This window comes from Mytilus galloprovincialis, chromosome 5 (genome assembly GCF_965363235.1).
Source record: "Mytilus galloprovincialis chromosome 5, xbMytGall1.hap1.1, whole genome shotgun sequence".
In the NCBI taxonomy this organism is placed as follows: domain Eukaryota; kingdom Metazoa; phylum Mollusca; class Bivalvia; order Mytilida; family Mytilidae; genus Mytilus; species Mytilus galloprovincialis.
In genome coordinates, this window is record NC_134842.1 from 30,508,097 (window position 1) to 30,533,389 (window position 25,293).

Below are 25,293 nucleotides of genomic sequence, written 5' to 3' on the forward strand. Positions count from 1 at the left end.
TTTGCTGAAATGCCTTCAAAACTTCATAATAATCAAATAGTCTAACACTTCGTTCCAGTAGATCGTCTATTCTTCGTATCTTTAATGACTATTTACAAAACAGAGGAGGTATGTTAGTCATAATTTTAAGTTTTTATAATTTGGACATCGAAAAACCTTTTATTTATTATAATTATCAAAAACAAATATCTTTTTATTTCACCTTATACTATAAGTTATAATGTTACATATAAAAACTAAAATATTGATATTTATGTTTTTGAAATTTCATCTCTCTGGAAAAGGTTAAAAATACTAATTAGTAGTTACTGTTATCACGATACGTTACGTGGCAATATTCAGAGCAAAGCTGTTATGTGTTGAAAAAACAAACAAACAACAATAATAGGTAAGTATTTTATCCATTTTCTACTTGTTAACTTACTTAAGTTTAATTATGTATCCACAATTCAGGTTTCTTCATCCTAAGAATTTTCAACAAAAATAAAGACCAACACTGAGTATATCCATACCATACTTAAAAATACGACAAAAAATTGGTGTAATTTACATTTTGAGGCAGAAAAATAAATTGTTTGAGCAGAAATGATGATTTAATGTTCATGATTACAAATTAAACATGCGTGAACAATCTTTGTGGTTTGGTTTTGTTCCTTAAAAATATCAATGATAGGGGAGATTTTCACAATAAAATGTTTTAGAATCCCCCCCCCCCCCCCCCCGCCAAAAAAAAAAACACTTAAAGGTGCGTCATGTGCAATGTAGTACGATATAACGTCACTTATATGCATTTCAAATAATAGGAAAAAAACGAACATAATATTACCCACCTTTTTCTTTGCTACCGCAAACTTGCAGATTTTACATTGTTGTGCTGATATTTTGAGTAATTATGTATATAAATATATATATAATTATGGAAATTTTGGCAAATAATAAGAAGACACAAAGTAACTAATTAAAGCTAAATGAATTGCCTGAACTAAATAAAAGAAACACGATAGGGTAGGCGTCCGTTTTGCTATCACTGCAAACAAGTTAAAGTCTTAAATTGCCTATATAAGTACTCGATTGTACTGAATTTTACTCGACCAGTCTGAATTGGTCTGAATTTAACTCGAAATTTCTCAACCTCATTCTTAACTATACTTGACTGTGGTGATTTGTATTTGACCCTGATCCTTGCCATTGAAAACATTCTGAACTATTACTTGACCAGTCTTAAACAGTCCCAATCCATTCTCGACCTGTACAGGACCTATTTTTTTTAAAGTCTAAACCATACTCGACCAAAGGTCTGAACAATACCCCAGTCTGACACATACTTGACCGTACTTGACCAAATATATAACCTCTACCCTTTTATTTTTTTTTAAATTTTAACAGTTAAAATATATATTTTTTTAGACATACAGGCATATCAACAGCAACAATATTATAAAGATGTTTACATCCTTACATGATTCTCGAATTTATCAAATAGAGATAGTTGAATTAATATATCTTGTATAATAATTTAATTTTAATAATTCTAAAGTTTTAGAGTTGGTAAATTAAAAGATTTTCTTTTACCTGAAAACCACACCTTTACTGAGAGTAATAAAGCCTTATTAAGGTTCTTCTTGTTTCGCATACATGTCTGTGTTTTTTTGTTTTTATTAAAAATTTTATAAAAAGTCTGAAATAAAAGACGGTAGGTTTCATGGTTACATACAATAGTTTATAACTACCCTTTTAATCAGTTAACAACAGCAAACTAAATCACTGAAATTGTTTATCTTTGTATTAGAAATATCTCTTTTCTTATTATAATTTTGGATATGTTACATAGTATATAATATATGTAACTAAGGGGTAAATAATGAAAGAAATTGAAAAGACAGAATCTGTTCTTCGATTAACTCTCTTTCAATAAAGAATCATTAAATGGATAATCATAGACAATATGGACAAACTTTCATAAAATGATTTTAATTCTTTTCATTTCCTAAATATAAACATAGTAAAAATGATGGCCTTAAAAAATCTATTTCTGGTTTATTCTTTGATGAAAAGTTTAGATTTCACCTGGTTATTTGAGGAAACTATCTGATAAACAATAAAAGAAGTTAATTTGGAGATCACCTTAAAATTGTTGACTTTCATAATTCTTGAACATATACGAAATCAATTATATTAGATCCATAAAGCAACGGAAATCAACTTTGTATATTTATATGAACAATAATATAATACTTGTAACAGAAAGAAATAAAATTGTCCTTCTGTTTAGTGGTAAAGTATACAGTAATACCAGATATTCTGCTTGAGGTCAATTCATTAAAACGATTACACGTGGTCAGAGAGTAATGCATTTTAAATAACATTCATTAAAACTTGCAACATTCTGTAAACACACATGTTCTAATGTAAATAAATCTTATAAAAGTGCTTCTTGTATGCCAGTTCTTAATTTTTACATAACTTATTTCAATTTAATTGTACTGCAACTTTAGAACACGGTTCCTTTTTGATAAGTTTAATATCAAGGATTGCTATGGAAGTTCTATTGTCATGATTGTATTTAATTCTAAGTTTTACCACAAAAAAATTGTCATTTTTTAAATTTATGAAGTCATGTAAGTAGAGATATACACTATTTTGTATATGTTTCAATAATAAAAAAAAATATTCTCTGCATTATTAACTAAACCCAATTGACACCATAAATCTATATCTGAAACATTCAAACAAATTTGAATAATATTGAAAATATTAATCACAATTCACATATATGTTCAGTTTTGAGATTATTTGATCACCTTGTTTCATTTTTATTTTAAAGGCGACGTATCTATGTAAGTGTTGATGTTATATTATGTTTATTGTGAAATTATGGTTTCAATGCTATATTGAATACATTTTTTAATTTCAAATTGTTGTTCACTTTTTATTAGCCTGGGGGAATAGCTGTTGTTAAAACAGTTCTTAAGTTGATAAAACATGCTAAAGATAGATACAAAAAATAGGTACAGGTTGGTTAAGACTTGGTCGAGTACAAGCTAATGTTGATTTTTCGATATGTATTGATTTTCGAGTTTTAGTTAATTTCATGTAGCTGAACGAATATCGACTATTCCATAGAAACATATGTATGTGACATATCAACATTAGCTTGTACTGCATTGCAGGTTATGATATTATTCATACAAATTTTAAACAAATTAAGTCGTCTAGCAGGCCTCCAGATTTTTTGGTAAAATGTAGTGAATACCCCAAGAACCGGTTTGACCACAACACAACAATTTCAAGTTTATTTACAATTTACACAGTGTGTATATGTTAAGTATGTTTAACATTCCCCATTTCCATTTTCAATTTGAATGTTCCCATAGTTTAGGATTTTATTCGTTATGGCAAAGTTTAGATGTTTATGAAGTGTCCTATATTTTGACTTTAGTGGAACCTTAAATGTTAATTATGTTGTAAGGAGTACAGACATATCTTTTACAAAATAAATAAATTAATAAAAAAATTCGGTATGACTGCCGATGAGACAACTCTGCACAAGAGACCAAATGACACGGAAATAAACAACTATACGTCATCGTACGGTCTTCAACAATGGGAAATCCAATACTGCATAATCAGCTATGATAGAGGGGCCTCGGTGGCCTTGTGGTCTAAGTAGTTACTACTCGACTCCAATCTTAATTGACTAGGATTGTCAGTTTTCCTATTGAAGTTTGGTGGTTTTCTTCGGGCACTCCGACTTCCTCCACCAATAAAACTAGCCGCCACGAATTAGCCAAAAAGCGGTGCTTAAAAGTGGCATTAAAACACCAAGAATCAAATCAAATTAGCTATACTATATTACCAAATGACAAATGTAAATGATCAAAAGGAAAAAACTAACAGCCTAATTAATGTACAAAAAAATTAACAGAAAACAAATGTGTAACACTGCAACAAATGAAAACCACTGAATTAAAGGCTCCAGGTTATACGCATACAATTGAATCCTATGCCATTTGTTTGATTTTTAAAAACCACTATGAAACAACTGTATGTTTATTTCTACTATTGTCGAGATGAAATTCATAAAATAACTGCATGACATTTTTAAAAAATTTATCAACTGATCAGCAGTTTTACTTTCTCACGAATTTTTGGCGATGATATGTATCATCATGAAGTACCTGCATGATTAATGATGTTATATCTGATATTAGTGTGAATTGTGTTTGCTGTTGCTAAATACTTTAAAACTGCTGACAAGATTAAGAATAGCAACAGAAGCGCTGTGTTGTAAATACATTCTTGTTTTCAAGTTTTTCCTGATATTAATGTAATCTCGTGTACACCAATTTACAATGATTTAAAATTTAGTATTGTGTTATATAATAATTACTTTTAAATGTGCATTGTATTCCAGCAATATGCAACTATTCATTGTCATCAGTTGTTTGTGCAGTCTGATGGGATGTTTTGTCTTTGGAGAAGAAATATCTTTCAGGGAGAAATGGAAGAGTCAAATCAAAGTTGGGTTAGCTGATGGGAAGCATCTTGTTGATATATTTAGCACCGAGCCGAGGTCAAAAGTGTTCAATCAAATCAACTTGATGACAAATTTTATAGGTACCGTCGATAGCCTTGCTTCGTTCATTCAGGAGTTTAATCCTAAAACAGAACAAAAAATGTTTAAAGAATTGAAAAAGACATTCACAGATATCAACAGAAAACTTGAGTTATCAACTGACAGGGGGTTTGGTAGAGATTTAAGAGAAATTTACTTCGAACTCAGAAACATTGAATTTAGTTTCGTAATTCTTAATCGGTTCCTGGAGAAACTGGAAGAGTTAAAATGTACAAAACAAGATGAATGTGAGGCAGGCCTGCAGTGGACTATCAGGTTGTTCAAGAACGATTTTGACATTGTAGATAACTATAGGCACATCTTAATGGCAACTTTAAATGGAACAAGATTTTCAAAGATGTCGTTACTCCAGCAAGTGAAGGAAACATCAGGTTGCAATGAAAAGACAATTCTGAAGTTTGGCGCGAATTTACTTTTGAAACTTTTTAAAGCTGATCAAATCATGATTGTGTATGGTAAGCTAGCTAAAACGAACACTAATTCCATATCAGAGATACGTAGTTGGACTCGGGACATGTATGAATTCAGAACGGCCTTACTAGGAGTTGTGCAAGAATGTTCTTCAAAGAAGGTTTGTAAAGCTAAATGCCAAAATGGCAAATGTGTTCACCTTTCGATGGAAAACCGTGATATGTGTTGTTGTCCACATTACTATGATGGAATACACTGTCAAATACATAATCAAGTTATCTTAGCAATGGATACAGTAGCAGTGATGTCAACCTTAAATCAAGTCCCCAAGGCAGACGATATCATTGATCTAAAATTAGCAACCAATTTCTTAATTGCATCCATGAAGTGTATTTCGTTTGCATATGAAACTATTCAAAAAGTTAACACTGAAGCTATACAGACACATGTGTTAACGACTTCTGATCTCGGACCATTTTATAATACATATCTTAGCATGAACTACCTGATTACAAGTGCGAGATTGATAATAAAATGTGATAAAATAGTAACACACGAATACAAGAAATCTAAGTTATCGCGAATTGCGTTTCATTTGCAAAAAATATTGTACAAAATATACTCATACTTCAGTAATCGACGGGATGAAGATACATTCCAGCCAGAGTCGTTGCTTGCTAGAGTTATCAAACGCAATAAAAATGAGGCTTGCACATCAGATTTCAAAAGAAAGATAGACAACCTTTGGAGACAGTTTCATGTTGCGCAGGCAAATGGGTTTTCTGTATTATTGCAGGTTCGCAATGCTTTAGACCCACATTCTCCTAAGGTTCTGAGCTTATTTGAACAGCGCGTTAAAGATCAAATACAGTTGTCAACGGAATCCACTTGTAGTGCAGAAATAACCCATTCTACAAATGTTCATTGTGATAAATTCCATCTAATGAAGGATATGAACATTGAAAATATGTGCATGAAAGGGTATACACGCAAAGGCACTCGCTTTATCAGATGCAACAATATAACATCCGACTGTATACCTTGTAATTGTAACACTACAGGATCAGTATCACCTATATGTAATCCAGAAACTGGGCAGTGCAATTGCAGAGAACATTTTCTTGGAAAGAATTGTGATATTGCAATAAAGCAAGACTGTAAATGGAGTGACTGGGTATCTTGGTCTGTCTGTAGCAAGACATGTGGCATGGGAGGGAAACAAACACGCTCTAGACACATAGTATTACCACAAAAGGGAAGTGGAAAGAAATGTCAAGGTGAAAAGGTGGAAACCAGAACATGTTTCAAGCGATGTTGTAATGGTGCATTTGAGTGTAAGGACAGTTCAAAATGTTTAATGGGTATAAAATGCCAGTCTTGTAACTGTGACCACAGGGGATCAATATCTGGCAGATGTCAGCACATAAATGGTGTCTGTTCATGTAAACCATATTATCACGGAAGGCGTTGCCAAGGTATTTATGATATTTTACAAAGGCAAGTATACATTTTAGAAAAAAACGAACACAAGTGTAACACAGTTGATTTGCAAATGCAATAGTATGGGTTTATTTATTTATATTTTGTTGCTTTGGTTTATATCTATATTAAAAGCATTTATTTTTGCGAATTCAAAAAGAGAACAGAGACTACGAACTGATTATCTAACAATTTCTCTCAACAACTTCATGAAGGCAATCCATAGCTTCTGTACTTGTTCATTATACGTTTCGATGACTACAATTCTGTATTTTGGAATATAGAATTTGTCTCGTTCATAGACGAACATACATAAAAAACGATACTTTATAGAAGTAGTCAAACGCTATTTAAATTTTATCGTAAAAGAGAAATAACCCTTTATGAATTCGGTGCATCTAAAGTGTCTTCTTGTGGGATTAAACTTCAAGGGTGGGGGGGGGGGTTTAAATCATAAATTAATTGAAACCTTAAGATGCATATATATTCGTGAAGGAGCAATATGGCCAACAGGTACCGAAAATTGTGATACTTTCTGAAGAAATTAAAAAGAGAGTCACTCTCAACCAATGTTTTATGGTAATACTTTCTCTTTTCTCTTGTCTTTCTTTTGACTAGATAGACACTAGCCTAATAGTCCGTGTTAAAATTGACCTATACGTTCCCATTGATATAACTCAAGGTTTACACAAAGTTTAAATCATGTTTTGACATACTGTCGGTAGCAAATGTCGGCCTTGTGTACACAAAACAAGGTATTTAGAACATGAATTTGACCATGCATATTTAAAGAAGAAAAAACCCGTTCTTTTGTAAAAGTTAACGAACGCCAGATGCAAAGTGATGAGAAAATGATTAAACGTTACAAATATGTAACTTAAATCTACATACATACATTCTTGATTAATTTTAAGGCAAATTAGAGAAATGTCGAGAAGGACAATTCTATTGAAATTTATAGCATACATTTTAATTTCTTATCTCTATGCCAACTCTATGCCGAATTCGTTAACAACAAGATATCACTAAGTGTATAAGGAAATATGGAAAAATTCAATACGGTATAGGTATCATAAATACTTTATATAAACTTTGAACAACATGGTGTAAGTTTTACCACTTTCCAATTTTTTCTCGGTTAGATGAGACCAATTCATGGGAAATTTGCCCAACATCTTTAAAATAAAAATAAATAATTGAAAATTCATCCGATGCCCCTCCCCTACAAACACAGACAACAGGATTTAGCATGCTTGAAGATCCTCATCTCATCCTGCCATGTGCTGCTTTTCTACTGTTTACAATTGATACCACCCGGTGTATTTTAACAATATATAAACGTTCAAAGTTATTCGTGTAAACCTGCGAACACAAGATAATTAAAAGAAAAATAATAGCATAAATTCCATTCGTGTAAAAACTGTGTACTTTTCGGTATACACAATAACCAGTTTAAAAAATAAGGGTAGAATGAAGTTTTTATACATGTAAATACTCACTGTTATCACTTGATTTGTTAATAGACGTTAATTTAAGAAAATGACAATGGTCGTTAATATTTAGCAACAAACAAACAAAATGTTATTGATAGATTTATGCATACGGACCTGGAATCTGGTTCGTGTTTATCTTATCACTATCCTGAACAGCTATTGCCTTAAGCGAGTTCAAGAATTTCAGACTTTTTCCATTATAGGATAAGATATCAAATGCCGGAAAATTGACTATGTGTATTTCAGTTCCGATCATTAGTTCATGTTTGTTTAATTATCATAAAAAAAGAAGATGTGGTATGATGGTCAATGAAACAACTCTCCACAAGAGACCAAAATAACACATATTACACACTGAAATTCCGACAATATTGAAATATCAATTACTAATACGTGTTTCTTTGCTGTATTAATCTGCAATATGCACGATTTGTTTTGCTAAACAATGTTCCTATACATTGTGTACAAAAATGCATTATCTTTTGTCTATAACTTCTGACAATCTAGGCACATCTCAAGAGAGGCGCACACCAGAGTCTTTCCTATTTGTAAATGTTCTAATTGTCAACAAGTAATTTCAAAAATTTAAAAACATAGGTGTATAACGCACACTGTTTAAGTAAATCCATTTTATATTAATCAATATCTAAAAATACCACATCCTTAATACCAAATCAACAACTACACGTACACATTACCTATAAGTAGGATAGAGCGAAGCAGTCCATAGATTTTATGAAAGCTAAAACTTGTGTGTCCATTGCAGTCGTTTGTATACGCCATTTTAAAATACGTATTAAAGTATACTGTTGTCCGTTCTTCTGTTCTCTCGTCTGTCTATTCGTCTGTCGTCATCATGTCGGACAATAACTCAAAAGCGCTTTAACCAATTTGTATTAAACTTGTTAATATCTATTGACGTAGGCTCCTTTTCGATGTTTAATGATTTTAGATTTTAGGGTTTCGAGTTATTGAATTTTATTCACAACAAGAAGTAATTGTAACAGGATGCTGTTACGAAGTCTCCCAAACAAAGCTCCCATAACTCGCCATTCATATGGTCCCATATTGATTTGATTTGATATTTTGTCCCATACAAGAATATAATTATATGGCTTAGGGGTGGGGATCTCCACCATTTACAAGTATTCAAACAGGAGGGGGTGGTGTTGACTCCCAGGTACTTTACCTACATTTCATTTGATTTTTTTTATTGTCCCATAAAAGAATATTTATGGTATAGGGGTGGTGATGTTGACCGTTTACAAGTTTTCAAACAAGAGGGAGTGGAGTGACTCCTCGGGACTTCCCTTTTATTTCATTTCATTTGTTTTATTGTCCCCTACAAGAACATAATATATGGTTCAGGGGCGGGGATCTAGACCGTTTACAAGATAAAAGTACATTTTCAAATTGAACGGAGTGGGGTGATCCCCAGGAACTTCCCTTTAATTTCATTTGATTAGTATTGTCCCCTACAATAATATGGTTTAGGGGTGGGGATGTTGACCGTTTAAAAGTTTTCAATCAAGAGGGGGCGGGGTGACCCCCTAGGGACTTCCCTTTTATATCATTTCATTTGTTTTATTGTCCCCTACAAGAATATAAGAATATATATGGTTTAGGGGTGGAGATCTGGACCGTTTACAAGATAATAGCACATTATCAAATTGAACGGGGTGGGGATGACCCCCGGGGACTTCCCTTTAATTTCATTTGAGTTGTTTTATTGTCCCCTACAAGAATATATATGGTTTAGGGGTGGGGATCTGGACCGTTGACAAGATAATAGCACATTCTCAAATTGAAGGGGGTGGGGATGACCCCCCAAGGACTCCCCTATATATCATGTGATTTGTTTTATTGTCCTTTCATCATCTCTGAAGACTGCATGTATCTATCACTTACAGTTTTCAAGTTATATTCATTTGAAAATTTTAGAAAATAAAAAACCATAGGGTTCTATAGTAAACCCCTCCTTTCTACCCCTCAAAATACCCCTTAATTTTGGAGAAACACTGCGGACAAGTTCATTTTTAAAGTGGCGGAAGAAGAAGAGGAAGAATAATAAAAATAATAAGAACTGAGCAAAATCAATAAGTCTCCAAACTTTGTTTGGGAGACTTGATAAAAGGGGATTTTCGAGTTTTCAGACAATAACTCAAAAGCGCATAAAGCTATTTCAATGAAACTTAGGTATGTATTTTCTTTTTAAATAACCTTTATTTAGATTTTTTTTAATTTCTGATATAGCACTGAGGAGTCAAAGAACTTTGTTCGTTGAAAAAGCGACGGGCGTATCATGCACTCATCGTACAGCTCTTTATTACTTATAATTCTGATGGAGCTGTTATTGTGTTAACAAATCAGAATGATGTGAACATGCACGAGCTTAACGTTCTTAACTAGTATATATGCCAACCCCAGAGGGATGTAGAAATAGTTATCTTTTTGATATCGTTTAGTCATTATCATTTGCGATAATACACCAGAGGTGATATGCAAATTATTGGAATAAGAAGAATGGTCCAAGACATACCCCTGGTTCATCAACTTTCTGCTCTGACACTGATAACGTTTTACAAAGTCTGAGTAGGAGCTGCAAGCTCTTAAATATCGAATAAGTTGGGAAATATATATCCCATATGCAGGTGAAGTTGGTATATTGCTACTAAGGTGGGGGAAATTTATAATTTCAAAATTGAAATCGTCTCTTTTGTCATAGATTCTGGTACTGAGATGACTGTGTAAGTCAAATTCGAGAAATACGTCTAAAAATGAGGCGGAGGAAGCCTTGTCTATTGTTTCTTTAATTTCTAGTTCTGGGGGATATATTAATGGAACCAAATCAGAAAAGATCGGATTGTTTATGGAAAGAATCGTTGCACAAAATATGTATGAGGAAGTGATTTTCTCGTACGATTCAGGAGACATTCACATTAGAAAAATTTGCATGTGATAATTTGAATGGATTTGCATATGAGAACTAATTTATTAAGACCTATTTTTTTATTCTTTTAAATATATTCTATTAATAATCACCTGTTACATCAACCCTAAGTTGCCCAGGGAAGCAACTAAGGGCCACCAATTTTTACAGTCTCATTTGTCGAGGGAAAAGGAAATGAAAAAAAAAACTCTCATTATATTTCAAGATATGGAGTAGTTATATAAGTTGAGCGTGTTTACTATATAATGCAAACAAAAACGATTTATCTATGATATGATTTTTTTCCAACAACCGTAACGAATTTTTGACTATTTAAGATTTGTTGTTAATGAGAAGATGACAAAATCAATATGAATTTTTATAATCTACCGTCTTTTAATATTAAAATATACAGGATACTAGCATTGTTCTTGAGGTTTAAATTCTGCATTTTCCTTAACTTCAATTTTTATTTTCATCTTTTAGAGTTAAAACCAAACGCGCCCAAGGATTGCTCCGATTTAGACAAAAAGATGAACAAAAGTGGTATCTATAAAATTTTCCCAGATAGTCGCTCTGGTTTTAAAGTTTATTGTGACATGGAGACTGATGGTGGTCATTGGACGGTTAGTATTCAAAATTATATCGAACAGATTTTGACGATACAATAGTTTCAGAAAAAAGTAAAATCACAAAAAAACTGAACTCAAAGGAAAATCAAATCGGAAAGTCCCTAATCATGGCAACATTCAAATGACAAAACACATCAAAAACGAATGGACAACAACTGTCATATTCCTGACATGGTACAGGCATTTTCAAATGTAAAAAATGGTGAATTAAACCTGGTTTTATAGCGCTAAACCTCTCACTTTGTACGACAGTCTCATCAAATTCCGTTACATTTACAATGATGCGTGAACTAAACAGACATAATAAATAAAATAGTCAAAATATGGGTGTAGCAGTCATCATCGTGTTACAATTTTAAAAGAAAAAAATTGCTTCGCGTGTATGACGTCAGAAAATTTATACGTCACATATTTTTGTCGTTCAATGTTTATACAATAAATTTTAAAATTTCACATGGGTGATGTTAGCATACAGGGTTAAAAAAAATCAAAAGTATGTAATTTCAGAAACAGACCAAGATTTAAAATAGTCCAAAAGTTCTATATAATTTATAAGAATCCACAAATGGTTCATTCCACTACGTGGTTAAATAATTCTGACGTTTGTGGTTCAACGTATTTTTTAATTTATAATAGAAATATAACATAATGACATATTATAGAACAATAACATACTGACAGGATCTATTTAAGTACAGAGTCACGTTATAAGAACCAAAGAAACACAAAAAGTCGCATATACAAAACACACTAGCAAAAATGAAAAATAATACAAACACATTGACAGGATGTATAAGTACCGAGCCACGTTTAATGGATATCACAGAAAACAATCCAACAGTAAAGATCAAAGACAAATTAACGAACAATATAACACGTTGTTAAGATGATAAACAACGTCAGTATGCCGAATCTATACATCAAGACCATCATGTATTATATGTGAAGTTGATACGGAATATTTATCAACGAGGTCTTGTTACCTTCCGATGGACTTTTTTTAAAAAAGGACGAGACGTTCTTTGACATACCCCTGGTTCATCAACTTTCTGCTCTGACACTGATAACGTTTTACAAAGTCTGAGTAGGAGCTGCAAGCTCTTAAATATCGAATAAGTTGGGAAATGTATATCCCATATGCAGGTGAAGTTGGTATATTGCTACTAAGGTGGGGGAAATTTATAATTTCAAAATTGAAATCGTCTCTTTTGTCATAGATTCTGGTACTGAGATGACTGTGTAAGTCAAATTCGAGAAATACGTCTAAAAATGAGGCGGAGGAAGCCGTGTCTATTGTTTCTTTAATTTCTAGTTCTGGTGGATATATTAATGGAACCAAATCAGAAAAGATCGGATTGTTTATGGAAAGAATCGTTGCGCAAAATATGTATGAGGAAGTGATTTTCTCGTACGATTCAGGAGACATTCACATTAGAAAAATTTGCATGTGATAATTTGAATGGATTTGCATATGAGAACTAATTTATCAAGACCTTTTTTTTATTCTTTTAAATATATTTTATTAATAATCACCTGTTACATCAACCCTAAGTTGCCCAGGGAAGCAACTAAGGGCCACCAATTTTTACAGTCTCATTTGTCGAGGAAAAAGGAAATGAAAAAATACTCTCATTATAAACTTTTAACATCTTTCTTTATAAATATCATCTATCCTTGTACAAATGTAAAATTGAGAATGGAAATGGGGAATGTTTCAAAGCGACAACAACCAGACCATAGAGCAGACAACAGCCGAAGACCACCAATGGGTCTTCAATGTAGCGAGAAACTCCCGCACCCGGAGTCGTTCTTCAGCTGGCCCCTTCTTAACAAACATGTATACTAGTTCAGTGGTAATGGACGTCATACTCAACTCCGAGTTATACACAACAAACTAAAATTAAAAATCATACAAGACTAATAAAGGCCAGATGCTCCTGACCTTGAACAGGCGCAAAATTGCGGCGGGATTAAACATGTTTTTTGAGATCTCAACCCTCCCCTATACATCTAGCCAAAGTAGAAAAAACAAACGCACAACAATAAGTACAGTAAAACTCAGTTTAAGAGAAGTCCGAGTCCGATGTCAGAATATACATAAATAACAACAGACTACTAGCAGTTACGGACATGCCAGCTCCAGACCTCAATTAAACTGATTTAAAGATTATGTCTTCATCATATTAATATCAGACACAATCCCTCCTGTTAGGGGTTCAGTATCATATCATCATGAACACCACCATAAGATGGTGACGTCACCATCTAAAAATGGATAATTAACGATAGGAAATGAAAAATCATCTCTTTTATTATAAATTGTTGTATTAGGCTTTCCGTTAATGATATAGATATCAAGATCGAGGAAAGGGCAGTGGTCATTGTTAGTATTAGCTTTATTTAAAGTAAGTTCACCAGGATAAATTTCTTTAGTATACATACTGAAGTCGTCATTATTGAGAGCCAATGCAATATATCATCCAAATATCTAAAAGTATTGATTTTTTGTATCAAATGTTGTTTCGATGGGTCTTTGCTAATTTTAGTCATAAATTGTAGCTCATAACAATACAAAAACAGGTCCGCACTAAGTGGTGCACAGTTAGTCCCAATTGGAATTCCGATAACTTGACGATATACGGAATTTCCAAAGCGAACAAAAATGTTATGAAGTAAAAATTCATGCGCAAATATAGTATCAAAGCATGTCCAATTGACATAGTTCTTTTTGTTTGTTGCTACTAAAAAATAACCAAAAAGAGTTTGAACATATGTATTCACATTCTGACTTTTTAAATGCCCAATTATTTAGGGATGTGATTATTTTCTTAATAAGAATATGAGGCAAAGTGGTATATAGGGTAGACAAATCAAAACTTTGAACAGATTTAAAATCATCAATATATGCATGCAATTTAACAAGTACTTCCAATGAGTTTTTGACACTCCAGAAGTAATTAATTCCACTATTTTCTAGGCCTTATTTGAACAATTTATTATCAGGTTTTTAATTGTACCAAGTGAACTAGTAAGTAAAATAGACAATTTAGAAGTGGAACAATGGCTTGAAGATGAAATAAATCTATATTTGTAAGGTGTTTTGTGTAACTTCGGAAGCCAGGACGTAGTTGGGACTTTCATTGTATTTGGTTCTGCTTGAAAAGAAGTAGCTATAAGTTTGTGTTTGTTACAGATGTCGTTTTCTGAAAATGAAGTCAGTTGGAATGTTTGTGAATTCGTGATTTCCTTTTGCAAAACCTCAATATAAAATTAACGCCAAACAATAATGATACTGATAGCAGCTTTATCAGCCGGGACAGAAACAAATTCCTTGGCTAATATTTTCAATTTTTTCGATTTATGTTTGATACGCGAAATAGGGTTTTTATGGTTGTTATCATAAGCACGGTAGTTATAGTGTCCGGCTAGGATCGTAGTTTCTCGAGTGATTTGATCGGGCTTTTTCGAGTGTGACCTCTTTTTAAAGTCCCTTCTACGATAGTAGAGGGGCATTATATTTTCTGGTCTGTGTGTCCGTTCGTCTGTGCGTCCGTTCGTCTGTGCATCCGTTCGTCTGTGCATCCGTTCGTCTGTGCATCCATTCCTCTATGTGTCCGTTCGTCCCGTTTCAGGTTAAAGTTTTAGGTCAATGTAGTTTTTGATGAAGTTGAAGTCCAATCAACTTCAAACTTAGTACACATGTTCCCTATGATATGATCTGTCTAATTGTCATGCCAAATTAATTTTTTTACCCCAATTTCACGGTCCATTGAACATAGAAAATGATAGTTTGAGTGGGGCATCTGTGTACTGTGGTCACATTCTTGTTTCGAGTGATTATGATCAAAAATGTAAACAGACAGACTTCCTTTTTGACAAGACATGATATAGACGCTTGAGTTTAACAAACACGAATATACAAGGTGTGTTAGCATTTAAGATAAAAAAATATATTATCAATCCGATATTATTTTTTGCTAAAAAAGTTGAATTTAGCCTTACAATGCTTTTATTCCAAAAACAGAATAAAGCCAACTTTATACACATACCAATGCAAATTTCGATGAAAATGCATACATAGAATCCTGATATCCTTAATTATACAGACACTATTCAAAAATTCTTGTTTTGCATTGAAAACGACATTTTGAGACTAAATTCATTTCTGTGTTCGGGTTTTTTCGAGAGCAGTCCGGACTTGTTCGAGTGCGTCCGTGTTTTATCGAGTGATTATACAAATTTCTTATAGCTTAAAATGTTAATTGTCAGTGTATTTACGTTTAAAAAAATACAAAAGAGTTCAAGTTATGTACTTTTTAAGTCACGAAACCAATGCATTCATCATTAAACTTTATCGTATATTTGTATATATTGTTGTTTGCCACTTTTCATGATTTTATTTTGTTGAGGTAGGGAGCAGACTTTTTTTATTAGAATATTTCTTATTATATAGAATTTTTCTGATTTTTCTCTGCTGTCCAGTAGGTTTCTTCCTGCGTTTTTGATAATCAGCTGCACCATGAGCGCATGCTACGCCCGTAGCATTTTCAAAAACTAAAGTTCATTCTCTTATGGTTGTGGCTTATAATCTATACCTTGCATGAATAGACATTTCTCGTAGCACACAGCACAGAATGTGATACGAAAAAGTGATACGGAAATCTGCGTTAATTTGATTTGCTTATCCAGGATGATAAACTGATATTACGGCATCTCATTAGCTATTCATTAGGTCATTGATGAGAATGGTATACCGTTTGATATCAACTCTCGTTATTAAATTCAAATATAATAAACTCGCCGTATTATATTGAAATTAAATAACTAGAGATGATATCAAGCGATATCCGTTCTCACTTGTTATGAAACCTATAAATAATTTCTCAATGTCATATCAAAAACTCATGATGAAAAACTTAAGAGAGGTTACCTTAATCTATGTAAATCAGTCACCAAAATTTTGTGAAAACTTGTAAAATCACTTTAAAAGTATTGTCTGAAAACTGTAAAATCAACCCTTTTTAGCTCATCTGTCAAAAAAGAGAGAAGTGAGATTGTCCCATCACTTGGCGTTCGTCGTTGTCCGTCTTCATCGTCCGTTTACTTTTGCAAAAATCATCTCCAAAATAGAGAATTTTGTCATGAATTCTATTCTTGTCTACAATGTTGAAGAGTGTCCTTTGTTTAACATTCACTGCAGCACATAGACCAAGGTGAGTGAAGCCTCTAGTTTGTTTAATAAAATCCAATAACTCGGAAACGTAAAATCTAAAATTTATAAAATCCGAAAGGGTGGATACCTCAATTGATATAAACATTCCTCTGTAGTTTCATGTAAATTGGTTACAGCGTTTGTGAGTTATTTTCCGATTTGCTGACGACTTGCTGACGACGGGCGGACAACAGTATACCATAACCATGATAATACGTCCCATATAAAAACTCCGGGGTTCACCACAGAAAATGTTATTAACTGTGACACCAAAAGAACCATGAAAAGAAGTTGAAAAGATTATGAGTCTCCTGCACTATGTTCTAAATACCTTTTTATAACGGATCCAATAATTTTTAAATCAATACTTTAAAGTTGTGGTGGAACGTTTTCCGATGAGGATTGAATTGAAAAAGGTTCATCTTGATCACCGTAGTACTATGGTTTCGTGATTTGTTGGGAAAATATGATATTGTCCTTCACTTGATTATAATTATGATTATAAATAAGGATTCAAGTAAAAAATACCTTATTTCTATCACAATTTTCTTTTAAAAAAACCAGGACCATTTGTTAAAAAACCCGGACGATTTCACAGTTGCTCTCGAAAAAGCCCGGACAATAATAAATACTCATTTTATTTGTTAGACACAAGGAAACTGTGCTTCTTTGTTGATCAAAACATGTAAAGTAATCAAAATAAGTAGGGTAATTATGAAAAAAAAAAACTATTATAATTACGAAATAGCAGTTAATTGACCTTATCGCTTGTTTTTTTTCACTCGAAAAGCCCGAACTACACCCCTCAAAAAAACGGACCGAATCACTCGAAAAACTACGCTCCTAGAAGGACACTATACCTACCGTGATAAGTAATCTCACGTAGTCGTGATTACTTTAAAGAAAAGTAATTACATTTGAAATCAGGTGTAATTGTAATGTAATCAATTACATTTTATTAGTAAATAAAAGTAATTGTAATTTAATCGATTACATTTTAAAGTAATCGCTCCCATCCCTGCTTTTGACATTGTTTCCCATTTGTAGTATCTGAATGTTATTAGACAAAACGATGAACGTAATTTACAGTGAGACTTATTTATTGGAGGCATATTGTTTGCAGGTAATTCAGCGTAGGATGAATGGAAAGACAAATTTTTATCGTGGTTGGAAGGAATATGAAAATGGTTTTGGTGACCTGAACGAAGAATATTGGTTAGGTAATCTAAGCCTCTTCAAAATTTGCTCTTCTAGAAAATTATAATATGTCATATTTTTTCGAAGGCAAAATATTATCTCACCTGTAAATACTGAAAACTAGATCGTCTAAATGTTTGTCCAATTTTAGCATCAATTGTAAATTCACGAGAAAACGTTCTAGTGAATAGAAAATTTAAAATAAGTTGAAATAAAAACAAAATTGGCATTTAATGGTATTATTTCTGTATTGGGAGCTTGGGAGCTTGATGTAAAATTGGTTTAAAATGTTGCTATGCGAAGAAATTCCTGGAGAACCATCTTCAATTTATTTTTCTATATTTGTATCATTGTAATAACAGTTTAACAAATAATTTCACTAAAATGTACAATTTTATTAAAACATAACTATTGATCACTATCGTCCCCTCCATCATATTATTATTTATTTTTTCGACTCTATCATTAGAAGACTGAACTTTTGTTCTCGTTCACTATAGTTTCTTCTTAATGCCTGTGCAATAGCTTTGACCTTTCTATACCTTAAGGAACATTGTTGTAGTACCTACTTTCATTCACTATTTTCTGAAAATAGTATATTTTAGTTCAAGTTTCAAATGGCAAAATGCCTAATTTTGGGTTTTTTATTCTTTGTTAAAATACTCTATTTGAGTCGCATTGATTCTAAAAGCTCATGAAATAATATTGTATTTCTTCGTTATCCCCCCTTGAGACGAAACCCATAAAAACAAAATGATTGCATTGTCAAAAAATTAGTAACCATAGGACGGCTTCGTGTAGAAAAAATAATAAATGAAATGCCATGGTCATGTAGCGAAATATACTAGGAATAATATGACCATGATAATATACCTCAAAAATATATCAGAAGAAAGATTCATATGGTACTGAAGAATGTTTTTACTGCTACTTTCTATGACCTTCCTTCATTGTACCCGTTTAAAATAGTATGCTATATTTGGGGATCAACCTCTTAATGAGATCACAACCGTTACTGACCAATGTTATTCTAAAAATAAGTGTTTTTAACGTGGAAATAATATTTCAGATAATAACAGATTTCTATTTTTTCATGGAATTGTAAATAAATTACGCAAATGATAAAGCATGTTTCGCTATATATCTCAAATTCAATCTATGCTTTGCTAGGTAGTTTTGAAACAATAATATACATGTACGACAATAAAATTACTTTCAAATTTACTATAACTACAATAATTTTTCTCAGTAGCACCTACATATGGAGTATGTATGTCATAACCATTTAATGTAAATGTGTTTTTGCTAATAAATATTGTCTATTGTCTATTGTATTTGCATTCAGGTATCACAGATCAAATTTATTCGTTCATTGTATGTTAATTTGCGTTTTTTGATTGTGTTAAGCCTTCAAAATGATATTTTAAACGGTGTTTTACTATGTTGTGATGTTATACTATTGTTTCAGAAAAGGGAGAAGGTTTGGTACCATTAAAACGTTTAATTCAGCTGCAAATGAATCTGATGTTCAGTAGTTGTCGTCTGTTTATGTAGTTCATACGTGTTTCTCGTTTTTATATAGATTAGACCGTTGGTTTTCCCGTTTGAATGGTTTTGCAGTAGTAATTTTTGAGGCCCTTTATAGCTTGCTGTTCGGTATGAGCTAAGGGTCCGTGTTGAATGCCGTACCTTGACCTATAATGGTTTACTTTTATAAATTGTTCTTGAATTGAGAGTTGTCTCATTGACACTCATACAACATCTTCCTATATTTATGTATGCAACACTGAACTAAATAATTAAATTGATTTATAATATTGTCTTTGTTTAGATATTTTATCATTCCTGTGGTCTGCTTCAAGAAACACGTTATTGAAACAAACATCATGCATAGTAAACATAATTTCGTGAATGAGCATGCTGCATTTCAACTTATTCATGAAACCTAACTGATTTTAAAAGAAGTCAAAGTTTAAGCGTTGTAAACATTAACTTTATTTTAAAAATCTATTGTTTATTCTATTCTTTCCTCACAAACTTTAAGCCAATTGGTGTCCTGTAGCGAATATAATAAAAAGAATATATAAGCTTATAATCGCTGTGTATGCTTTAAGACGTATCATGACTTTATCTTACCTGTATATTCAGGAAACGACAAGATACATCGTTTAACAACAGGTGGAAAATATGTGCTGCGAATTGATTTAGAAGATTTCAAAGGAAACACTCCATATGCTAAATATAAACACTTTTCCATTAGTAACTCATCAAAAAAATACAAATTGACCGTCAGTGGTTACAGTGGAACCGCAGGTAATCTGTATATTTCAAATGATTTCAATAGGTTAAAACTTAAAGCATATAGTTGTTTTCGAGCAAGATCATATTATCAAATATATTTATAACTTTCTGGTGCATAATCATTTAGAAAGAAAAGTTGTCAATGGTTGAAAAATCTATGTTCCTTACATTCAATAACATTTGTTTTAAGTTTAGGGCTTAATAGATATCAAAGGTACCAGGCTTATAATTTAATACGCCAGACGCGCGTTTCGTCTTTATAAGACTCTTCAGTGACGCTAGGATAAAAAAAAGTCAGACAGCCAATCAAGTTCAAAGTTGAAGAGCATTGAGGACGAATTAAATGCCTCTGACAACCTGTTGGTGCGTTGCTGCCTCTGAATTGATACTTTCAACGAAATTTTGCAGTTTTTGGTTTTTACCTAGAATATCATGATAGATAGAGATAGAAAGTAAACAGCAAAAATATTCAGCTAAGTAAACATGGTAAGTTCTACAAATAAGTCAGCATGATCAAAATTTTCAATTGACCACTTCAGGAGTTATTGCCGTTAACAGTCAATTTTTTCGAATTGTTTGTTATCTTTTACAAAAATCTTATATTCTGAAACCACTGGGCCAAGTTCATTATAGAGAACTATAAACAGCAAGAATGTTCAGTGAAGTTAGTTCTGCAAACAAGAAACTGACCCCCCAAAAAAAGTTTTGTGATGAATTCTATTCTTGTTTTCAATGTTACAGAGTGTCCTTTGTTTAATATGCACTGAAACACATAGACCAAGGTGACCGATACAGGCTCTTAAGGAGGCTCGAGGGTATAAAAATTTCAGAAAAAAATTAAAACATTTTTTTTCATTACAAATTTTATTTATTACTTTATTAGTTGTTATTTTTTCATATGGTACAAAAATCATTAAAAAAATCAATTTTTGTTGGCCCCAGATGACTTTTATAATGTATATATCATTGAAAAAGCTCCAAATTATCTCCCTTTGGTGAAAAAAATGCCATTTTTTGGCATTAAAATTGAAATATCTTTTTTAACTCATCGGAGACCTATATTTTTTATTATTATTTTCAAATAACCTGTATTTAAACTAAACTATTGTAATGTTGAATGTTGAAATCGAATGTTGAATGGATACAAAAAAAAAAAAAAAAAAAAAAAAAAAAAATTTGAATGTTGAATGTTGAATTTTGGAATCGAATGTTGAACAGTCAGGGGCGTTACTTAAACAAGTTATTTTTTTTAATTACTTATGTAAGTAATTTTTTATTTTAAAAACAATAAAATTACTTAATAGAGTTATTTTAATTTTCAATAGAAACATAGACTAAATGTAGTTTTCATGATTTTAAACTACATTTTATATCATAAATTAAAGAATTTATCAAATTTGAGAGGAGTATAGAGATGAAGGGTTACTTTGAAAATAATAACAAAAATATTACTTGAATAAGTTATTTTAAACATTTTTGAAAAAAATAGCAATTACACTTATCTAAGGCACATATGTAATTGATTTAGGTTACAAATTATAAATAACTTCAGGTCTTAATTAATTCACAAGTATCTATCTATTTATATCAGTCTACCTTCAAGATTTTAGAGGAAAATGATAATTTAATAGTCCCAAGAGACCAATCTTTGACCCAGAAGCGTCGGTATGAAAGATAAGTGCGTCGGAAAGTTAATTAGTGTTTCTGAAGAATTAGTTTTTATATATCAAGGGAAAAATAACCAGATAACTGTGAAAATTATTTAAAGCTAGTAAAATCTGTATTCTTGGACACCTATAAAAATAATATTCAGAAAAATAACTTATATAAGTTATATTTAAATAAGCCTCGTTTTCAACATTACTTGTATAGGTAATTTTAATTGTTACTTGTTTAAGTAATGCCCCTGACTGTTGAATGTTGAAAACGAATGTTGAATGTTGAAAATGGAAACAAGAAAAAAACCAATTGAATGTTGAATGTTGAATATTGAAATTGAATGTTGAATGTTGAAATCGAATGTTTAAGGTTGAAAATGGATACCAGAACAAAAAAATAAAAAAATTGAATGTTGAATGTTGAATGTTGAAATCGAATGTTGAATATTGGAAATGGATACAAGAAAAAAAAAAAAAAAAAAAAATGAATGTTGAATGTCGAATATTGAAAACGAATGTTGAATGTTGAAATCGAATTTTGAATGTTGGAAATGAATGCAAGAAAAAAAAATTTGAATGTCGAATGTTGAATGTTGAATATTGAACCAACTTGACATCCGTATAAACACAGGGGTGTGTTATAGGTGTTCGTCATTCTATAAAACATATGGCTACTGTAACTGTAAACTGCTACATTTGGTTCTCGACTAATTTTAAACTGTTTGTTTTTAGTTTCGCCTTAAACTAAGTACCCGAGTAAGGGCGCAGATGAAAACAGTTGTCTTTGTCGAGTTACTGAATTAAGACCTAACGATATTTTATAACCTTTGCTAAGTTAATAGACTAAGTTTATACCGAATTCATTGTTTATTAGATTGATTAATTATCATTAAATTATGAAATTTTTACCACCATTATGTATTAAAAACATAATTTTAAGCATGACAACAAAAGGACTCATTGATATAAGATTTCTTTTAATTACGTATCGTTTAAAAATCAAGAGTACACAAATATTGAATTATCATTGATATGGTAATAATCATGAATTGAATATGTACAAAACTTAGAATTTTTGAAATACTACTGCATTTGGAAAAACTTTTAGGAAGTGTTGGTCCTCAATGCTTTTTAACTTAACTTCGTACTTTATTGGCCTTTTTTACTTTTGTTTTACGAGAGTGTCGTTGATAAGTCTTTTGTAGAGAAACAAGGCCTATACTATTACAGGGAATATGTTGTATTGTTTGCATTTTGTTGAAAGGTCTTGAAAAGACGAACATTTTAAGCACTTGTTGTTTAAAATCCAATATAGGGTTACGAAGGTCCCACTTTTTTCTCCGAGATGGCCGCCACTAAAATTGTGTTGATTTGAGATTTTATAGGCATATTTTGAGGCAAGCAACAAGCACTGTGCCCTAAAATACTCTAATCGAGCAGAACACACTTCACTCTTCAGGGAAAATCATTAATATTCAGCGACATATGTTAGTAAAAGATTTGTTATCAGCATCAAACAACCTTGAATCGTCCATTTTGATATTACCAAAAGGTATTGATAGCCATGTTGAAGCATAACTTTCTACTAAATGACCCAAACAACTAAGAATTGTTCTAAATTCACTATATGTTTTGCATGGTCTGTTTAAATCTGAAATCTTGGTATAACGGAGTAGAAAAAAAAAATAATTTCTTAGTCTCTAAATATGATGTCGCACCAATTTTTGCTAATAAATCTGAATGGCACCAATTTACTAAGACCTGAATTAGCTTTGTTTTGTACCAAAAAACAACAAAATCTGTCATTTCTTTAAAATTGTGCAAGTTATCAAGATGAAAATTGAGATACAACATTGTGAAATATCACTAGATATGATTTTGATAAATGTATATATTTGAAAGTAAAAATAGGCCGACATTTTGACATTTTTTTCCTCGTAAAATCACATTTTCACTCACTGCTTGCTCATTTTTCTACCGATTTTAAAATCTTGATACTTAAATGTTTGTCTTGCATCCACCTTTTTATTTTATTGATTGTATTCTGTAAGGTTAGAGCTCTGACTGATTTATTTGTAGCAAGGATAATGATTTACAGCTGTGTATTTAAATTTTCGGGTACATTTGTTGAAATAGATCATTTAATTTTGTTGCGATATTATTATATGTTGTACCAAGACATAATAACCTGATCTTATTAATATGTTAATTCACAAGATAACACCTCACACAACTATTAGACACTATTTTCTGGCAGTAAATCAGTATCTGACTGGCTAAAAAAATCCTTTGCTCTTAATAATATTGAATACAGTGTTCAAAGTTAATCTTATTGTAGAAAAAACTAATACCAATTTTCAAGTCTAAGATTTGACTGTCATTTTGATACAACCAAAGACATCTTGCATTTGTTATAAGCACAATCAATGAGACTTCCAAGATGAACACCTTATTGTATACACAAATAAATAAAAGATAAAACTAATTCCTGAATCTTGCTTCATATTTTAATTAACAAGAAACCATCACCAAGTAAGACCTTTACACAATACATGTACATCATAACATGCAACCAAATAATACAAAGTTAAGTACAATTACCAACTTGCAACAAGTAGGAACAAAGTCGTGAGTACCATCACCACAAAACATGCAACAAGTAAATACAAAGTTATGAGTACCATTACCATATAAAACATGCAACAAGTAAATACAATGTTATGAGTACCATCACCACATAAAACATGCAACAAGTTAATACAAAGTTATGAGTACCATGCCACTACATAACAAAACCAAGCAAATCCAAACTTATGAGTACCATCACCACAAAAACCATACAACAAGTTAATGCAAAGTTATGAGTACCATCACCACATAAAACATGCAACAAGTAAATACAAAGTTATGAGTACCATCACCACATAAAACAGGCAACAAGTAAATAAAAAGTTATTAGTACCATACCACCACATAAAAAAACAAGCAAATCAAAGTTCAGAGTACCATCACCACATAAAACATGCAACAAGTAAATACAAAGTTATGAGTACCATACCACCACATAAAAAAACCAAGCAAATCCAAAGTTATGAGTACCATCAACACATAAAACATATAACAATAAAACATTCCAAATGCCCTACAACCAGCAAGATAAACTGCATTATCTACATAGTAATAGACTGAAGTTATTGATGAATTCCTTTCTGTTATGCTGAAAAATGAATGAATAAATTCTTTGATGTGTTCTCTATGAAAAAAACTGTTTCTCCCATGCAAAATAGTAAATTTATTCTGTGACCATTTTTAATTCAACTGGACTTTGAACTTCAACTGTGTACT

General features: G+C 31.7%; 1 protein-coding gene across 1 annotated transcript in view; it reads left to right on the forward strand.

Moving 5' to 3' along the window:
- Positions 1–349: 349 nt before the first annotated feature.
- Positions 350–25,293, forward strand: part of LOC143075580 (uncharacterized) — a 31,106-nt gene continuing 6,162 nt past the window's right edge. The window contains exons 1-5 of the mRNA XM_076251046.1: positions 350–388; positions 4,415–6,522; positions 11,435–11,574; positions 17,916–18,012; positions 20,138–20,302. Of these exons, the coding sequence (XP_076107161.1) occupies positions 4,419–6,522; positions 11,435–11,574; positions 17,916–18,012; positions 20,138–20,302 (2,506 nt within the window). The 5' untranslated portion in view covers positions 350–388; positions 4,415–4,418. The remainder of the gene's footprint in view (positions 389–4,414; positions 6,523–11,434; positions 11,575–17,915; positions 18,013–20,137; positions 20,303–25,293) is intronic.